Source organism: Sinocyclocheilus anshuiensis, unplaced genomic scaffold, assembly GCF_001515605.1.
Source record: "Sinocyclocheilus anshuiensis isolate Anshui unplaced genomic scaffold, SAMN03320099.WGS_v1.1 scaffold1364, whole genome shotgun sequence".
Taxonomy (NCBI): domain Eukaryota; kingdom Metazoa; phylum Chordata; class Actinopteri; order Cypriniformes; family Cyprinidae; genus Sinocyclocheilus; species Sinocyclocheilus anshuiensis.
In genome coordinates this window covers 388382-407503 of record NW_015544238.1, presented here as the reverse complement: position 1 = coordinate 407503, position 19122 = coordinate 388382, and the positions used below count along the sequence as shown (strand labels likewise).

The 19122-nt window shown below is 35.2% G+C and overlaps 1 protein-coding gene across 1 annotated transcript; it reads right to left on the bottom strand.

Moving 5' to 3' along the window:
• Positions 1-1301: 1301 nt before the first annotated feature.
• LOC107697619 (beta-1,4-galactosyltransferase 1-like) lies at positions 1302-17644 on the bottom strand. Its single transcript, XM_016498414.1, has 7 exons — positions 17210-17644; positions 16712-16995; positions 14540-14775; positions 9740-9927; positions 5594-5716; positions 3546-3650; positions 1302-3297 (listed from the first exon to the last, which is right to left on the bottom strand). The coding sequence occupies exons 2-7, from the start codon at positions 16983-16985 to the stop codon at positions 3168-3170; spliced, it is 1056 nt and encodes a 351-aa protein (XP_016353900.1). The 5' UTR covers positions 16986-16995; positions 17210-17644; the 3' UTR covers positions 1302-3167.
• Between the last annotated feature and the right edge of the window lie 1478 nt (positions 17645-19122).

The following is a 19122-nucleotide window of genomic DNA, read 5'->3' as shown; positions in this document are numbered from 1 at the left end:
AGTAATTACTTTGCATGTACAAAGTTGTTTGCACCGCACTCTTTTGTCACTTAATATTTTGGTGCGTCAATCTATTAAATTACTTGTATAAAACCATTATTCACACTGAAAGCCGCGGATGAAAGCCTTCTTCAGTGTGTTAAACAGTTCAATCTCTTTTTTTAAATCATGATTTGTCCTACTGGTGATTATTGTAAAATAAAACGCAGAAAGACTATTTTTTTGTTGAGTGCGGATCATGGTTTTATAACTTTGCATGTAGAAATGTGTCAACAGTATCATCCACACACACACACACACCTATATTTGAACTCTTGATGTATAATCATTATAAAACGGCCTATTTGATAATGTTACAAAAGAAAACCTAAATTAAAAGCAGAACAACAAACACCATCACGTAAAAATACTTAAATTTAAATATCTTTATTTTTTTTTTAGCATAATAGTAATAAGACTTCATAATAGGAATTTGGGGAAATGTGCTTAATTGTCTTTTTGCAAAAAGTGATTTAAAATCTTTAGATTTCAGGGTGAAATATGAGCCGCATGTGTTCTCGACAGGTCAGCAGCAGCAGGCCATGCTGAGGTTGTTAAAAACATGGATCATTAATCTTGTCTTGCTGGTTTCTGTGCACTGAGGTGACCTGAGAGTCTCTGGCCAGTTTGTCCACCAGGAAACAGGTTTGTCTCTCCAGGGCGAGGCAGACTTTGTGCAAACAGTGTTCTAATTCCCACTTCATTCTCTTAAGCTTAAGAATCCCCCAGTTATTTCGCCTTGACTAGTTAGCCACATCAGTTGGGGATTTCATGAGGAATTGCACAGAAGTGTTCTACACCTGTGATCATCGTTTAGCTGGAACAACCTGGAATTAACCACCCTAATGACAAGGGGTGACTTTTAACTTCAAATTCCCTGTTATAAAATACTATTATTGTAACAAACACCTAAAAGTTGCTACATGCAAAAAAACGTGTGTATAGTGCCTAGTGTTGCACATCATGCAAACAGCAGCGGATACGCTCCACCCTGAACATTTACTACAGTGGCAGCTAATGACATTATCATTTGTAATGGCTCATGTTCACATAAAGCCACCATGAAAAACCCAAAGCATGGCCTATTGTTTATGAGAACTTCCTGATAATGCTTTTTTTTGGCACTGCTTCATTGGCAGAAATAAACAGTATGTCTATACACGGCAATTTGCCTTATCTGATTCAGAGGAAAATTATAAATATGTTTATTTTAAAGATAAGACAAAGTCTATCTATCCTTCCATTCATCCTTTTTATGTTATACATATAACTATAACTAGAGAAATAAACCATTAGCTCTGAGGTAAGATCGCATAGGTGGTTAGGCAAGATTTAATGGTTTGTGTGCATGGAAAGTTACAATGTTTTCTGCTGAAAAGGTCATGATGGCTGCCTCTGGCCAAACACATCACATGACTGCCTTTTATTACAATTCACAACACACAAAAGCAAAGTTAAATCAAACACAATTTAATTATTTACTTTCCATAATTCCAAATTACGTTCATTGTTCACTGCATTACACTAAAGTAAGAGGAACATTAAAAATAGAAAACAAAAAAGTTGTGTTGAAAAGAAAGAAAGAAACGGAGAAATCAAAGAATAAAAAATAAAAAAAAGAAGAATAAAATTAATTATGTGCTGGCTCTCAAACAAAGACCATTGTCTAAACAGATTTAAACCTCGCTTTAACTGACCTAAGAAGAAAAAAACCCCAAGATTATTTGCCAAAGCATTTGGTTTGAGAGACAGCATTAGCTGCTAATCCTTTCTGCTTGCGAGTGCCGTGCCGTGTGGAGAGGTAGTTTTCTTTCCTGCTGCAAAGGACTTATTATAAGGCATTGGATAGTTTTTAAGCTGGAAAGAAAATCTATGGGTCTTTTGGGGTGCTCGGCACAGAGGAAAAAATTTGGCTGCGCAACTTAAACATTCTGTACATTGTGTACGGGCTGTTAGTCGCCATCTTGAAAAGCACTTGAGCAAACAGCTGACATACATTCATTTGCTTCGTCTGCATTTCGTCCCCTGACAGAGTTGAAAGGCATTTTTGGTTTCCACAATGACAGGTTTTAACATAAAACTCTGTTTTCTGCAGACCAGCACATGTGAGAGAAAAAAAGATACAAGTATCAACAGGTCAATTCAGCAAAGTTCTCAATGGCTTCATGTTTTCATTACAGTAGAGAGCTTGAATATTCTTGTGCCCTTAATAACCAGCATAGATCTGAGAAATTCACAATGCAATAAAGGACCGAAAACCGTGAAAAGGAACAGAGCAAATCTGAAAGCTTGGCCTGATAATGCTGCATTTGATTGGATAGATTTGCAATCAAAAAAATCTAAAAGATAATGCACCAAACAGAAGGGAGGAAATTAATGTCTTTTAAGATGCAAGGCTGCCACTTTGGTGTTCCAGCAAACATAATAATGGTCCAATACGCATCAAAAACCATGCAGGCGAATACATTCAGACATCTCACTCCTAACAAAGAGAGATATAATTTAAAAGGCTCTGTAAAGTACAAATAACCTGGTACAGCAACGAGATAATGAGATGCAATTCGTAATAAAAGTAAACAAAAATGTGACAGCCCAAAAATGCCAGTTTGCCAGTATCCACAACCCTTCAAATTTTTTTTTTTGCATTGCTTAGGTTGCTGATTAACAAAATCGATCCTTTACATATTTGCTTTCAAACACACAACTAAATAATCCCATACACAGCAACTCACATACTTTGTCCCACCACAAGGATATTTTCATCAGCTGCTTTCATTGAATGGAAAGCAGCTGCTTTCATTGAATGGCTCAAAATATAGTATTTTTCCTCAGCAGAAGTGTCTGAGACAGAACAAGTTTGGCCCGTCACCTCGAGGGCAACCTGAAACCCTTGTGTGTCTCCTTTAGCAGCCGAACAGTTCTGATACACTGGGCAAAAGGAGTCCAGACCCCTGTGTTCACCATCACATGTGCAAAGATGGCAAAACAAACATTTCTAAGTACTTGCGTGTCTTTTTAAAAATATAGAATCCACTTTGAAAATGATCCATTTGACTATCAAGGCACATTTGGTTTCGACAGCCAGCGCTGCAGTTTCACTCAGTTTTATGTTGGTCTCTACGCAGGAATCATGGTTTTCCCACATCCACTGTGATTTTGGTGAATAGCTGGTCTTTCTCAATTGTAACAACCTTATATGTTAATGAATTGATCCCATCCCTTGCCATTGTTTGCCTTGTGTGAGCTATTCGGTCAAACCTGTGACAGGAAATGACAATTAACATTACCCAAAGCAGGACTATTTATAACCTTGCACATATATATATTTTTTAATCGCTAAACAAATCTGGCATTCAACTGATACGAGGGGTTATCACTTTCAATTAAGTGCATGTAACAAAGTACTTTTCACTCCCACACAATTTCATCTTTTAAATGTGGCAATGTATTTAACCAGTGAGATTATCAGAGTACGTACGATTTACAGCTGTAATATGTTTAAGTACCTCTGTGGATTGGGGTCGTTTTGTTTGTCCCGATCATGGCGGATCATTCTACATTTTCCAATGATCCCATCAGGCCTTGATATAGACATCCCTTTGGAGGTAACCCTGTGAAAACATGCAGCTCGTATCAGCCTCTTTTCAGTCCATAATTAATACATCTGATTTAAAGCGTATTGGTCTAGACACATTATAAGTGGAGGAGAACAACACTGGACCCCAATGAAAAAAAAAAAAGTAATTTTGAGATATTTAATTTTAGGTGAACTGTCTCTTTAAAAGAGTCAAAGAACATGATAGATACTGATCTTTCCTAATTCATGTAGATACAAGATGAACTTGTTTGATTGGAAATAGTCTTGCTTGACTTGTTAAGGTCTTCTGAGTTTTACAGAGTGCGTCAGTCAGGTTCTGGAAATGAAAATGTCATTCATTTTCTTTGAGACAGAACTACTGCGAGTTCTGAGGTTGTTAATCGATGGTATACGCTTTTGCTGAAGCCATCAGTTCACATTATTTCAATTAATGTTTTAAATAATCATATTTAACAGTACTGTAGAATCCCTGGTGAAAAACTACATTACCTATATGATGCTGTATAGAAAATTCCACCAATCAGAGAGTCGCAGCAAGCAAATCGTCCCAAGCGAGGCATAAACGAGTCAGTGTCACCATGCTCTCAAAACACTTAAATATATATAAGTTTGTAATTCTCCTCATTACTGGTTGGCCTGGTTCATGGCTTATAGCGCTTTAACACTTAAACAAAGACTTTTTTTTATTCCTATTGGAAAAATTAATCAGAGTAACTGAAAAAGGGGGGCAGGCACCCTATTCACATTGTTCTGGAGTTGCCATGGTGCTCTGGGTGGTTACTAATGTTTTCCTTCACGGGTTGTTTTAACTGCCAGGCAGAAGACTTAAAGCAATAGTGAGACTGCAGTATCACCCAGTATTCTCTGGCTTTTCAAATATTAAAAGCAGTTTCCTGCTCTGCAAGTATTTTCCTTTTCCTGAATGCTCCACAGCAAAAACAAGGCTGTAGCTGAGCAGCTGACAAATGCAGGTGTTCATGCAGATGATGCAAGTTCACAATATTTCCCAGTCCAGTGTAACTCTCCACTACCCTTTAAACAGTGGTGAAAGTCACAAAAAAACACACACACACACACGAGAAACAAGACAGCTGTGGAAAATGACTCTGCGACATGCAAATAAGACGTTAAACAGCTATCGTCTTCCGTCTGCACCCTGACAAGCTGATGATAAGAGTTTTTATCTGCCATCTCCTGCTGTTGGCAGAATGCTCTTTATCTACCAAACTGTTATGAACATAGAACCAGGACATTTCAGTAATACTATGCTATTCATTTCAACTACATTACAGTTCAAATGTTTGAGGTCGTTAAGATTTTTTAAATGTTTTTTCGTTTTTCTTCTGCTCGTCAAGGCTGTATTTATTTAAGAATACATTCAAAACTGTAATATTTAGAAATTGATATATTTTAAAAGATATTTTAAAATGTAATTGATTCCTTTGATGTTAAAGCTGAATTTTCAGCACCATTACTCCAGTCTTCAGAGTCACATGATCCTTCAGAAATCTAATAATTCTAATAATGGTGCTCAAGAAACATTTCTTTATTTGTATGTGCTTTGTGATTTTGCAGTGCCATGCTGACAGTACAGCAACAGGATGTGTGAGGCTTAAAATGGAATCCTCAGCTGAATTTACGTTTCCGGTTTTTGCTGGATCAGGTTTCCTCAGTTAACTGCACTAAAATCACACTATACTTGCATTTCCATTCACAGACAGTATTTTAATGTGGGTGTGCACAAATGTAAATACAAGGGAAGACATTTCACACTGTGATTTTCTGCCATTGTTTTCTCACCCTCATGATTTATTTATTTAACAAATTTTTGTATGTGTGCCACAGAAAAAAAAAAAAAACACTCAGTAGATGGGTCTGGAACGAGATGAGGGTGAGTAAATAAGTATAGAATTTTCATTTTTGGGTGGAGTATTTTTTTAAAAAGAGTTCTCTGACCTGTTAAATATGTCATCATCTTCTCCTCCCCAGCCCCAGTAGTTGTTTGGGAAGCCGTTGATCTTCAGATACTGTTCCTTGCTCAGGGATGACACGCCACCAAAGTACTGTACGTATGGCAACCTGTTGGAAACGGACAGAGAGAGATAGAAACACTGAGGAACAGTTGCGTGTTGGGTGGCAGTTGCTATATCAGGTGCAGAAGAAGTGCAGCATATAGCTTGATTTTTCTCTGCAGGGAAATTAGTGTTTCAATGACGGTGCACTAATGAGAACTGGCAGGGGGCTGTACATGAGCCCTTAAACATCTGCTGCCTCTGTGTTTTGCTGTAAGCCAGTTGGTCTTGTAAATGATCAGGTGGTGCCACTCCTACTAACCCAAACATGTGATGGTTGACAGTGATAACCAATGTTGGGGAAAGTTACTTTTAAAAGTAATGCATTACAATATTGCGTTACTCCATAAAAAAGTAACTAATTACGTTACTTAGTTACTTTCTATGGAAAGTAATGCGTTACGTTACTTTTGCATTATTTTTTAATCTGGACAGGGCTTGCTTGTTTGATTTTAAAATAAAAAAGTTATATTTTTGGCAAATATAAAAGCCTTTTCACACCAAAAGTGAAATGAATAAGCCTCAGGCTGAAGGGAAAGTACATTTACGTCCGTACAGTAGAATGCAGAAGAAGAAATTTCAACACACTTCAGCAATAAAAAAAAAAAACACACAAATGATTATCTAGAGACATTTTTGCTTATTAGTACGGTTGAACTGGATCATCGAAGGTCAGAAGCAAAGACATTGGTTAATAGAATGGGATTAAATACATAAAGGATATTTGTGTTGTTTAACATTTAATTATTGCAGGTTTGCGTCATATTCTGAGTTGCATTATTTTTATTCATTTTGAGGAATACTGAATCTGTGTTTTTTTTGTGTGAGTGAGATGAATTAATGCATATTCATATTTATTTTAGAACTACAGTAACATCTTCTGATTTCTCTCAACATGGGGACAGGAGAGCTGTCAATCAATAAATTGAAAAAAAAAAAGTAACTTGCGTTACTTATTTGAAAAAGTAACTCAGATATTCTCTTGTAAATTAAAAAGTAATGCGTTACTTTACTAGTTACTTGAAAAAAGTAATCTGATTATGTAACTTGCGTTACTTGTAATATATTACCCCCAACACTGGTGATAACCATAGCAATAGTTGGCCTTCAGGAAACACACAGTTTAACCAGTTTGGTGTGAGATACCTTTGACCAAACTAAGAGCACCAGAAATTGTTATCTATTATTATGTCTGTAAAGAAATGAATTGATTAATTTATTCATTTATTAATAATAAAAATATTAATTAATAATACATTATAGTGTCTTGTGTTACATAATAAAATAAAATAAAAAATACCAAAATGTATCTAATATTTGTACTTCTAAAAAAAAATATTTGTTAAACAGCAGGACCATTTCAAATGAAATAGGGGAAAAAAAATAGTAGTTAGCTAACTAATGGTTTAAATATATCTTAGACAATATTTTCTATTTATTTTGTATTATTTTATAGAGATCACACTCACAAAGAGTTGCTTCTAGTCAAATAACTGGAAACCTTGCCATCTGAGCACGGCTTCAAAAATGTTAGCAATCCTGAATGTCAGCATAATCACAAGATCACCACTTGAACCTTCTACTCTGAGTTGCTATTATTTGTTTCTCTAGCCCTCTAATAACACTAAAATGGATACACACCTTTGCTGTTAATACCTACTATAAATCACTACATTGTTTCAGTGAAAGAGCTGCAGAGGGTTTATGAATTGATGAAAAGATCATATTTAATAAAATCATAAAAATGTCAAATTAAGATGAATACATTAAATAAAATGTCTACATTTGAAATAGTTCATTTGTTGACCTGCATGTCAATGTGACCATTAACTGACATCAGAGAACTGTGAACATGCGAATGTGTTGTTAAATTATTTAAAATTAACGGTATAACTGACTGAGAGGTGCTTTTGTCCCCAAATGGATTGTAAATTAATTTACATGAAAATTGACATAGCCATTCTATATTGTAAATATTCCAAGCTAAACACATTAGAATTTGTTTAGAAAGGAAAATCTGAAAATCTCAGGGAGAATCAGTAAATGATGAATAACTTACTGCCATTGTGTGAATAATTAGTAATCATGTAATTTATAAAAAGTAACTATATGTATCTGATATGAGCATTTAAAATGTAATATAATCTAATTACAAGCAGGGATATGCTGGTATCAAATTTTCATGTGGTGTTGTGCATTTTGACCAGTTTATAGGAAAAGTATTCTTAAAATGCATTCAAAATTCTGAATAATTTGTTATATATAATTATTCACGGTATTTAGAAGTGCCCACGATAACAATATCGTGCACATTCATTACCGTGATATATCGCATGACCGAATACCGGCACAAGTCTAATTACAAGTACTACATTTTTTAAATCTGATTACGTTATCCAGATTACATGTAATCATTAGTAACCCAGCACTGGTAAATGATAATAACTTAATTTTTGGGTGGACTGTCCCTTTAGAAATGGCCAGGTAAAGTGAACATGCATTCAAAATAACATTCAAAGTAACACAAAATGCATAGAGAGGGAAACAAGTACATTTAAATACATTAAAATTCAAACACAGGACAATTATAGAGGAAAGCATGCCAAAGCACACTTTTTTTTTAAGCCAACTTTCTGTCCAATCTTCACGGCATTCGTTATCATTTGACAGCTATTTTGCTTAGTTTCTACATAATTGTCTCTACACAAATGTGTCTCTGTTCGAAATTAATGAGCAAACACTATCCTACATCAGGTTCTGGCTCGCTCTCGTCTGACGTTCTTCCGCACGGTAACTCTTGAAAATGACAAATTACATCCAGATGCTTTTGAAGTTCTGTGGGGAAAAAAAAAGCCACCCAGCTCCTGCGGCCATTCTAGCAGTGGTGAACGCTGTAAAGACCTTATAAAAGATTGCCGACATAGGTTACAAAAGAGCAACACAACTGCTTCAGTGTGTGGGAGTTTAAAACCTAACCTTTATCATTTCCTCATTACACACTGTAAATACCAAAGGACACACGTGAGCACACACACGCCTTCACATACATCATACTCATGTTACACGGAACTTGTGCTGGAGGTCACTGGTACAAGCCGCTCCAACAAGCTACAGTTTCATTTCAGACAGACAGTTGAGCTCTCAATGGGCCCTAATGGGAATCGTGTGTGACGTCGCTAGAATATTCCCATCCAAACGCCACTACTTTATCATTTATCTGACGCTTTTATCTAAAGTGACTTACTTATTACAGGACAAAGTCCTGCTGGCGTAACCTAAGGTTAAAGGATATTCTGGATTAAATATGACCTGGTTAAATCAACAGCATCTGTGGCCTGTTATGGATTACCAATGAAAATAAAGTTGACTCATCCCTCAGTAAAAATTAATGAAAAACACATTTACAGCAAATTTAACCCAGAATATTCTTTTAAGAACACAATGGTCATAGACCAACCATTGAGAGTCTGATCCTACAACATTTGGATTTTTCTCATATTTTCACATCAAAGCTCAGGACTACATATATCTTAGACTTAAAGTAGATATAGGTGTAATTTGGTATATACCATGGAAATGAACGATTACCATATTTATATACAGTGGTATTTAGAAGAGAGAGTTGTTTTATATCTCTATGACTGTATATCCACTAAAAAACTTAAACTTTAAAAGTTTGAAGTCAGTAAGACATTTTAATGTTTTTGAATGAAATCTCTTATGCTCGAACTTTTAAACCATAGTGTAAGACAATAAAGTATTTTTTCCAGAAAAAGAAAATGATTATATATTAAAGTCTATGGCAATAAAAAATACTGTAATGCAGTACTGTCTGCTGATATTCATGTAAATATGTACACCGCAGTATATAAATTTGCACATACATACAGCCAACATGATACTCCAAGGTATTTCAGAGAATAACATGTCCAAATACCATGTGCAAACAAACCATGTTTGTTCTATATTACCTGTGTATTGAAAATACACCATTAAACATGAGATAACAGTCAACAAAGACCAGAAATACCTGAATCCAAACTTGTCCATAGATACAGACAGATGCCTGGGCTGATTGAAGCACTTGTAGAAGTTGCGGTCATCCATTGGGATGAGGTCTACATCACTGAAGACAAAACAATCGTAGTCATACTCCTTCACAGCCTCAGCGTAACCAACGTTGAGCAGTTTGGCGCGGTTGAACGTTTCCTCGCCGTCCTGTCATTAAAAGAGAGAGAGGGGTCAGAGGATGATACAAAGCTGAAAAATACACATTAAATACAAATGAAATCACATATGAGAGGGTGGTGGAAGAAATGTGTTACAATGTCTATAAAGCAGTGTGATTTATAGCTGACCTTTCGTGCCATAAAAATGAAATGAGTGTTTGCTAAAGCGGGTGTCTATGTTTAAACTAATAAAATCAGAACACTTGTGCTTGCTGTATGGGAGCACGTCACTGCTATCAGTTTAATCTTTCACAACATGGTTGGCAGGTGGCAAAAACTGACAAAAACAGAACACCCGTTACGCACACTTTTCCAAAAAGCCTACATTTCTTTTTCTAAGTGAGCTTTTCAGTAGGGCAAGATAAATTACCTGTAACAATCTGAATTGGCAGATATTGAAGAGAATAATCTCAGAGAAAATTATTTATTTATTACAATACACACTTCCTTATGCAGGTTTTGAAAGTTATCCATTATTTAAAAGTAGTAAAACAAGAAGTCATCCTTTCTACTGTAAATCTATTAAATAAAATATTGGTCTATTTTAATGGTATATAACAAAATTCCTACTAGTTCTACAAGGGTAAAAACGTTTTACTGGATAGAAACTACTTTTTTTAGCTTTTGTGTGGAAGTTGACATGAATTTCACACAATTCCTTGCACAACAGAAAAGACTGCCATGTCTGACAACAGTAACTAATGAATTTTAGCTGTTTTTAACAAAAAAGGGACCATGGTAATCATAGTGTCTGGCAAAATATGCTAGTTGTTGATACTATGATAAAGCTAATATGGCATTATGTGGTATTTGCCACCACAGCTATTATAAAAAGAAAGAAAGAAAGAAAGAAAGAAAGAAAGAAAGAAAGAAAAGAAAGAACAAATTTGAAGGCTTCTTCCACTGTGGTTGTAGAAGATCTTATACCAATTAATTAAATATATAAATTTTACAGCAGGGCTTCCCAAAACGGGGGTTTGCAAATTTAATTACATTGTAAAATGTAAAATTAAAAGAATTAAAATAAAAATAATTCAATATTTTATTCGTTTACCTGCATGTCATGTGACCATTACCCAACATTAGAGAACATTAGAGCTTTGGGAAGCCCTGTTTTACAGTAATAAAATACGTTTCAATGTTTCTTTGTGTTTTCAATGGTGGAATCTATGGTTACCATGGTACATTTTTGTAAAGAAGATCTTGGAAAGCCCAAATATGACATTCCAAGGTGACTCATTTCCAACTGTCATTCAAATCTTTCTGCTGGCTTTGGGCCTTCGGCTCATGATTTATAGATGCACTCTCTGTCTGGAGCCCACCTTTTCTTCCTCTGAAGAGCATCACAGCAGCACTTGAGCTTGTGTAATGAAATTTAATGACGGCGGAGCCTCGGGAGCCCAGAGCTATCTGTTAACCTCCTTGCACCCGACAGAGAGTAGCAATCCTCTCTTTTATAACACACAGCAAACTCAAACAAGCTGCCCTAAATGAACTGAGATACGCTTGTTCTAGTGGAGCAGACGACATCCACGATTGATTCAGAAGATGTGGCCTGTGCATTCAAAGCGAGACTTGGCTTTGAAGAACCAGATCGTCCTGTTCTATGGCCATCTTTTGAGTCGACATAATGTAGTGTTCTCACATGTCAACAACCAGATCTGATCGTCAACCTGCAATGTGTCACTGGAGGATTCATTTACATTTTAGGGAGTTAAAAAAAAAAGCAGACAAAAGGATTAAAACCCTTGAGGAATCAAAACACAAAGAACTGAAAGTGAAGAAGAGCTTCATTGTTCATATAGCACAGATGTAAGTAGCACAAATAGATGCACACTTCAGAAAATAGGACAGCAGAGAAAATAAATACAGGCTAATCAATTAAAAAAGACAACTCTGTCATTATTTTCTCACCCTCATTACATTTAATTTAATTCAATTCATTTAACAGTGTTTAACAGAAAAATTAGCAACATATGGGATTGCGATGTCATAAGGATGAGTAAATAATTATAAAGCATGTTTGGATTAATATAACTTTTCACCAGTAAATAAATAGATAACCTTTAAAAAGTCACCAGTCTTTCAAAAAGATTAGATAAAGTGATTAAATTACGCTTTGGCAACACAAAACAGCTATTTTTGGCACAGAACTGCCATCCATGGTAAAATGAGGAACTTAAGAGAGTGAGAGACAGAGGCCAGAGAAAGAGAGAAAATAAGGAAGGAAAAAGAAACCGACAAAGAGAAATCAGATAATCAAGAAGCCAACATTACCATTCATTAGACGCAGCCAGGGAAGCGTAGTGTGATTGGCCAGATAAAGAGCAAGCAGACGTCTCACCTTTTCCTGAGCGCAAGGGCCTCTGATGCGCATAAAAGGGGTTCGGTTTGAACAGGAAAAGGGGAAGGAATGTAGGATGAAAGGGTGAAAAAAAATAAATGCAAGGTGCAGAGAAAAGAAGGGGGTGGCAAAGAGAGCAAGAGAATAATTAGAAAGAACAATCAAGTAACACTTTAGAGAAGACACAATCAGAGAAGACCACCGATAAGTCCAAAACCTTCTTGGCGAGCACATTAGGATGCTTTTAGTGCAAAGCCGCACAGAATGATACACATTAGTCATTTTGTTTACTTGGAAAATTCCCAAACCACTGATAACTGATTGTTTGAAATGGATTCGATGAAGACATCTGTTCTCCGAGAGTCCCAAATAAAAGAGAGACAAGAACCGCAGCACTGTGTCTCACCTCGTTCCAGTCTGTAATGTCATGGGTATTTACTGAAAGACGACAACAGACCGCTCAATGTTTTTTTGAAAGGACACCCAGCCTCAAACAGCAGCTGTCTCTATCACAGTCTGGGGAAACTACTGTGTAATGTACCTCGCTTTAGCACTGATTAGCTGTACTTTTTTCTGATGGCGAGAAATAGCTGAAGAATTCCCTGGTGATCAAATGTAAATGTTTGAGTCCATTGAAAAAAATACTATTCACTAAATAATCCCCAATCTGAATATTGAGACTCCATCATCTTTTGTTCTTCTCTTATACATGAAGCTTGGCACTAGGGCTGTGACGGTATGGGATTTTTTCTTACCGCGGTGAAGAAGCAACAAATCACGCGCTTTGACGGTTAATATGTTTATTATGTTAATAATTAGAATTTTTCAAAGCGAATACGAAACGAAGATAGCCTATTGCATCATCCCGTAAATAATTGGGCAAAACTTATGGATACGCCAATCAATGCTCTGAATCACTGCTGCACATTTACATGATCAAGATAAGATACATGACCTAATATAAGACTTTATTGATCCCGAGCTGGAGAAATTCGCTTGTTACAGCAGTGCTGTGGTGATGATGGTGATGACCTCAACACCGCGGTCGGCATCTCATTACTGAGGTAATGCGGTTATCATCACAGCCCTACATGGCATTGTGTACTGCATAATGGCCTGCCATGTTGTTCCTCATTTGTAAGTTGCTTTGGATAAAAGCATCTGCTACAACACTAAATGTAAACGTACGTAGCATGACCTCCTCAAAGTAGGGATGTCAAAAGTACTGGTACTTTTGCACAAAATCAGTTAACCAATTTCGCATGCTTGTAATTGTCAAACTTACATAGCATCAAATCAGTATTCATGCATTCTATCAATTGTAACACTTTACTATGAGGTTCCATTTGTTAACATTAACTAACAATGAACAGTATATTTGCTACAGTATTTATTAATCTTTGTTCATGTTAATTAATAAAAAATACAGCTGTTCATTTTTAGTACGTTAGCTCAGGTCCATTAAATAACATTAATAGATCAAATGTTTAGTTTTAATTATGTATAAGTTCATGTTGGAATCAACATTAAGTAAAATTAAAAAATGCTTTAGAAGGATTATTCATTGTTAGTCCATGTAGTTAACTAATTTTAACAAATGGAACCTTATTGTAAAGTGTTACCATTTAAAATATATGAGTGACTTATTTTACACAATTAAAGGACATTTTTTGTCAAAATAATGGAAGCTTACATGTAAATAAAATGTATTTGCTAAATTAAAAATGGCAAAAATTTGAATCAAATGGAGGAAATAAGTGTTCAATAAGATATTAGTTTTTGCTGTAGGAGTCAAAATTAATCATCTGTGTAAATATCAGTTAAGCAGTATCAATTTTCATTACAAGCATGTATGTAATTGTGAACAGCCATGTTTGTGAGCTACATTACTCAAAATGGCCAATGAGAGAGAAATGAGGATTTTGAGAGAAGAGTTCACTTAGCAAAACACATGCCAAACTTCATGCCCCGGCACGCCCACATAACAGAGAGTTTACATTCCAGATTACACAGAGTAGACAATGTAGATTAAAGAAGTTAAAGATATTCCAAAACACAGCTTTAAGAGGAAGGAACTCATCATTAATGATAACAACCAGATTAAAACATTTGTCTATTTCAACAAACTAGCACAGATATTTAACCTCTTGACTCCACTACCACAGGCCTTTGAACCCTTCTGCAATTGAAGATTATGCACTCGTGACTCGCATGTCAAAGACTGCATAAGTTTTACTGCACTGGTTGAAAGACAAACCTGGCCGATGACGTAGACACCGTAGTCCAGTTGCTGGCGCTGGAGGATGGGGTGTAGATAATACAGCCAGTACTTCAGGTGCTCGTCGCGGTTCCTGAAGGGGATGATGATTGCCACCTTCTGCTGGGCGATGCAGTCTGTGGGTTTAAACCGTCCACCGGGCTGCAACGTTGGGTTCTCTGACCTCACCAGGTCTAGGGAGACCGGGCCAGAAAACTCTACCCGCATTGGACCCACTAGAAGAACCAATACACAAATTACATGCTTTATTATGGAGACATAAAACTTATTTTTTAAAAAGCAATACTGATATTGGATAATTCCGACCATTAAAAAAAAACAACCAAGCGCTACCTTGTGTCTTAAAGTAAACCCTCTCTCCTCAGAGAACTCATTATTATTCATTGCACTATGGTGTATCCAATTACATTATCATGCTACTGTTGCTACAAGCAACAGTGTCAATGTTGTCTGACAAAAGAAAAAGATAGCTGAAACAAAATAACCGTGTAACAAAGCTTCTCGGCCAATTTTTCCATTACGACACAGGGCTTCAGTGAAGCCAATTAATCAGCATCAGTAGATAATGTAAAAACTACCATATAACACTCATGCAAGAGACATGCATTTGCTGTATTGTCAACAAAGCGTTACACAAAGGGGTAAATGTAACAACCAGAGTCACAGCAGCTGTAAAAACGTGCTTTTGTGTTTGGAATCTGGACAGAGGGAACACAAAGTGACAGGTCACATCATTTATTATGACCACAAATTTCTCAGAAATACTACACTGTGCTGAATCATTATATACTGGCAAAATGTAAACTCGTATGTGGATTCGTTATACAAAGACTTTTTATTTAAAAACAACCAATCTTAAACAGCCGAGATGCACAAAAATGGGTGAATTTAAAACTGCCCAGAACATATCTAGGCATATTTAACCCCAAATTCAATTGGAAAAATATGTATATTTTGAATAAAGAAAGTAAAGCCTATTTTTCAGTTGTAGTTGTCATCTCAGTAAATTTAGAAATGGCATGAAAATTTGTGCATGCCAGTCAAAAGTTTGGAATCATTGAGATTTCTAAATGCATTTAAAAAGGGTCTCTTATGCTTTTTTCAGTGTTCTTTGATGAATCCAAAGCTCAAAAGAACAGCACTTATTTGAAAGGAAATGTATGTAACATTATAAAATGTCTTTACTGTCACTTTTGATCAATTTAATGCACCCTTGTTGATTAAAAGTATTTTTAAGTATTAAAAGGATTAAAAGTGTTTCTACATTGATAATAATAAAAAAAGTGTAATTTTGAAGTGTAATAATATTTCAAAATATTACTGCGTTTACTGTATTTTTGATCAAATAAATGCAGCCTTGGTTTAAAAAAAATAAACTTAATTATTCAAAACTTCTGACCAGTATATATTTTAGTTTTCTTACTGAGTGTATATATGTTAAATAAACAATAGCATATAATTGAAAATATATAATATAAATTCATATTGCATGTTATTATAAAATTAAACAATGATTAAATTATATATATTTTAGTGCTATCAAATGATTAATTGCGATTAATCGCATCCAAAATAAAAGTTTTTGTTTACATAATATATGCGTGTATTATGGAAGCCCGTTTCCGCCACTGAATAAAAAATTCTCGCAATTGTGACTTTATATCTCGCAATTGTGACTTTATATCTCACAATTCTGACTTTATATCTCACAATTCTGTGAAAATATTTTTTATTCAGTGGCGGAAACGGGCTTCCATAGTGTATACTGTGTGTACAGGTGCATCTCAATAAATTAACAATTTGAGTTGAATTACTGAAATAAATGAACTTTTCCACGACATTCTAATATAGTGAGATGCACCTGTATATGTATTATTTATATAGAAATATTTTCAAAATATTTACTGTATGTGTGTGTATTTATATATATATATACATAATAATTATACACAGTAGTACACATACATATATTATGTAAACAAAAACTTTTATTTTGAATGCGATTAATCGCTTGACAGCGCCAATATATTTATATACAATTACACGCGCGCACACACACACTCACACACACTCACACACACACTCATTATCTCTCTCGCTCTTGAACAAGTTCCCAGAGATCAACTCTACACAAATAAAACAGCAGCTCACCCAATCGAGGTGGATTGTCAGGGCATGTTTCCAGTTTTCGCTCAGTCTCTGTGACATTAGACACAGGTGGCAGACTGCTCTCCTCTGTAGCGACTCTCTGTTCGGTCAGTTTCCTGTGGATCTGAGGGTTTTGCTGATTTTGTACAAAGGTTTGCCTTGAATCTGAATTTCTCATATAATATATGACAGTGACAGAGATGTGAAGGAAACATAGAAACACCACTAGAGAGCAAGTCCTGTGTAGAAGATTGAAATTCCCAGACGCATCCCGCATTGTAGAAATCCTGGAGATGGCAATGTATATATATATATATTTTTTTAATTGGTTGTTATTTACAATCTAACACAATCGATCACTTACTATGTACTTTCTACTTCCTGGGGTTTTTGGGTAACATCAAATATTTATATACAAATTTACAGGTTAAAAACTCTGTCAAATTCTGTTTTAATTATACAATTATATATAAATATATATGTCTTATATAAACATCTCACCCGATTCCACTAAATCTTAAATAATTCAACAGCTTAGCTCACTTCTCCGCTAGTAACACGCCATCCACTACATCTGGCTTATTTCCTTTCCTACAGCGTTCTTACATTCCCGATCATGATGGACGTTTAAACGTTTATAAACTCACGAAAACAGAAATACAACTCTCCTTCACATCCAGAAGTCAAAAGTCCGCCGAAAGAATATTAAAACCCCACATCTCAAAAATCCCGGATGTTTTACATGATAAATCTCCGTGCCAGAACGATCCGCTATAATGATATCGGAAGGGAGATGGCGATAAGTTTCCGGACAGACTCCAAAGCAGTTTTTACAGTAACGCGTAGAGCTTTCAGATAGGTTCATAAGTTCTGGGGGAAGAGTTGAGCTCGGCTTGTCAAAGTCTCTGATCTCTAAACACTCTGCAGGCAAATTTGCTGTTGACTTATGACTTGTAGATAGGCTGATGAGCTAGTTGCGTCATCATGTGAAGCCAGCTACAGAGCGAGTAAGTGCGGAAGTCAGAACTCAGCTTCACAATAAAAGCCTTCTCTGGGCGCTTCTGTTTACTCCTCGGATGACTTAGCTCAGTCAGATGTCATTTGTGAAACCAGTAGGAAACACAAAGACAAAAACTGCTTGGTTGGTCAAAAATAAATGTAATTAATAATTAATTATTAATAAATGAATATGTTTAGTTATACGTTGGGTTGTTTATTTAACAATACTTTAAATCTACTATTTTATAATGTGACCGCATAGTTTTTATTTTTATACTTTCTGTTTTTTTTATTTTTGGTTAAATTTTACTTTCCGCTTTTGCTATGGTGTACTTTATTTTCAGTTTACTTTTTCGTAGCTGGCGTAAATAGTCACATGACTAGAGCTGTTAAATTAAAATTCTAGAAATAACATACATGATCTTTCAGAGACGAATTTGAATTTAACAGCTCAAGTCATGTGACTATTTACGCCAGCTACGAAAAAGTAAACTGAAAATAAAGTACATCCTGAACACAAAATGTATCTCTAAAACTTTTTCAAACTCAAAAATAAAATTGGCACAAATATTACCAATGGGATTAAATTGTTTATTTAAAAAAATAAATAAAATAAAATAATAAGAATGGAAATGGCCTAAAAATGATGTAGGCCTATAGATGGGTTGCTCATGTTTGAGTTAGAAATAAATTCTTAAAGTTTGTTACTTCCCGGATTCATTCTTTCATGCAGAATGGCCAGTGCTTCACACGTAGATGTTCAGCGCACCCTTGTGGCCACAAAGAATATAACAATATGTTTGTAAAATAAAGCGGCATGTTAGGATAGAGCAAAAGAAAATCAAACAAACCGTTGTTATACCCCTGCTGAGCATGTTTACTTAAGTGAGATTTAGCATGTTAAAAAGCGTAACAGAACATTATTATTGCCTTGGTAGATCATTTGCTGCAGACGGTCAACTGTGTAGTAACAGTTTTTATTTGATACACATTCATATACATAGGTGATATTTAAACTTTTAACCATTTGAGACCACAACCTTTAAAAAACTGTTGAAGACTCTCTTCTGCAAGCACCATAAAATTGCACCTTCTATTAACCCTAAACAACGAATTTCCATTCATTAATGAAATTAGTTTAAAAGTTCAAATAAAAAAAGTCATTGTATTTGACAAAAACAATGACAACCTTTCACATTTGGTGTTTTTATACATCTTATATACATATATCAGCTAATTGCAGAATAATACATAAGTTATTACACAACACATAAGAAATTATGAAATGCCAAGTGATTGAACCAGGAAAAAGGATACCTTTTTGCCAAAGTTGTGTCCCAAAGTTGTAATTTTTTTTTAATTAATTTTATTTTATTAATTTTTTTAAATAGTCAAATATTTTTTTTCAGTCATAA

Coding starts and splice junctions, on each gene's coding strand:
- LOC107697619 (XM_016498414.1), bottom strand. CDS start 16,985: ATGCGGGATGCGTCTGGGAATTTCAATCTTCTACACAGGACTTGCTCT. Junction 5,717..9,739: donor ATGGACAAGTTTGGATTCAG/GTATTTCTGGTC, acceptor CGTTTCCAACAG/GTTGCCATACGTACAGTACT. Junction 3,651..5,593: donor GATGATGACATATTTAACAG/GTCAGAGAACTC, acceptor ATGTTTTCACAG/GGTTACCTCCAAAGGGATGT.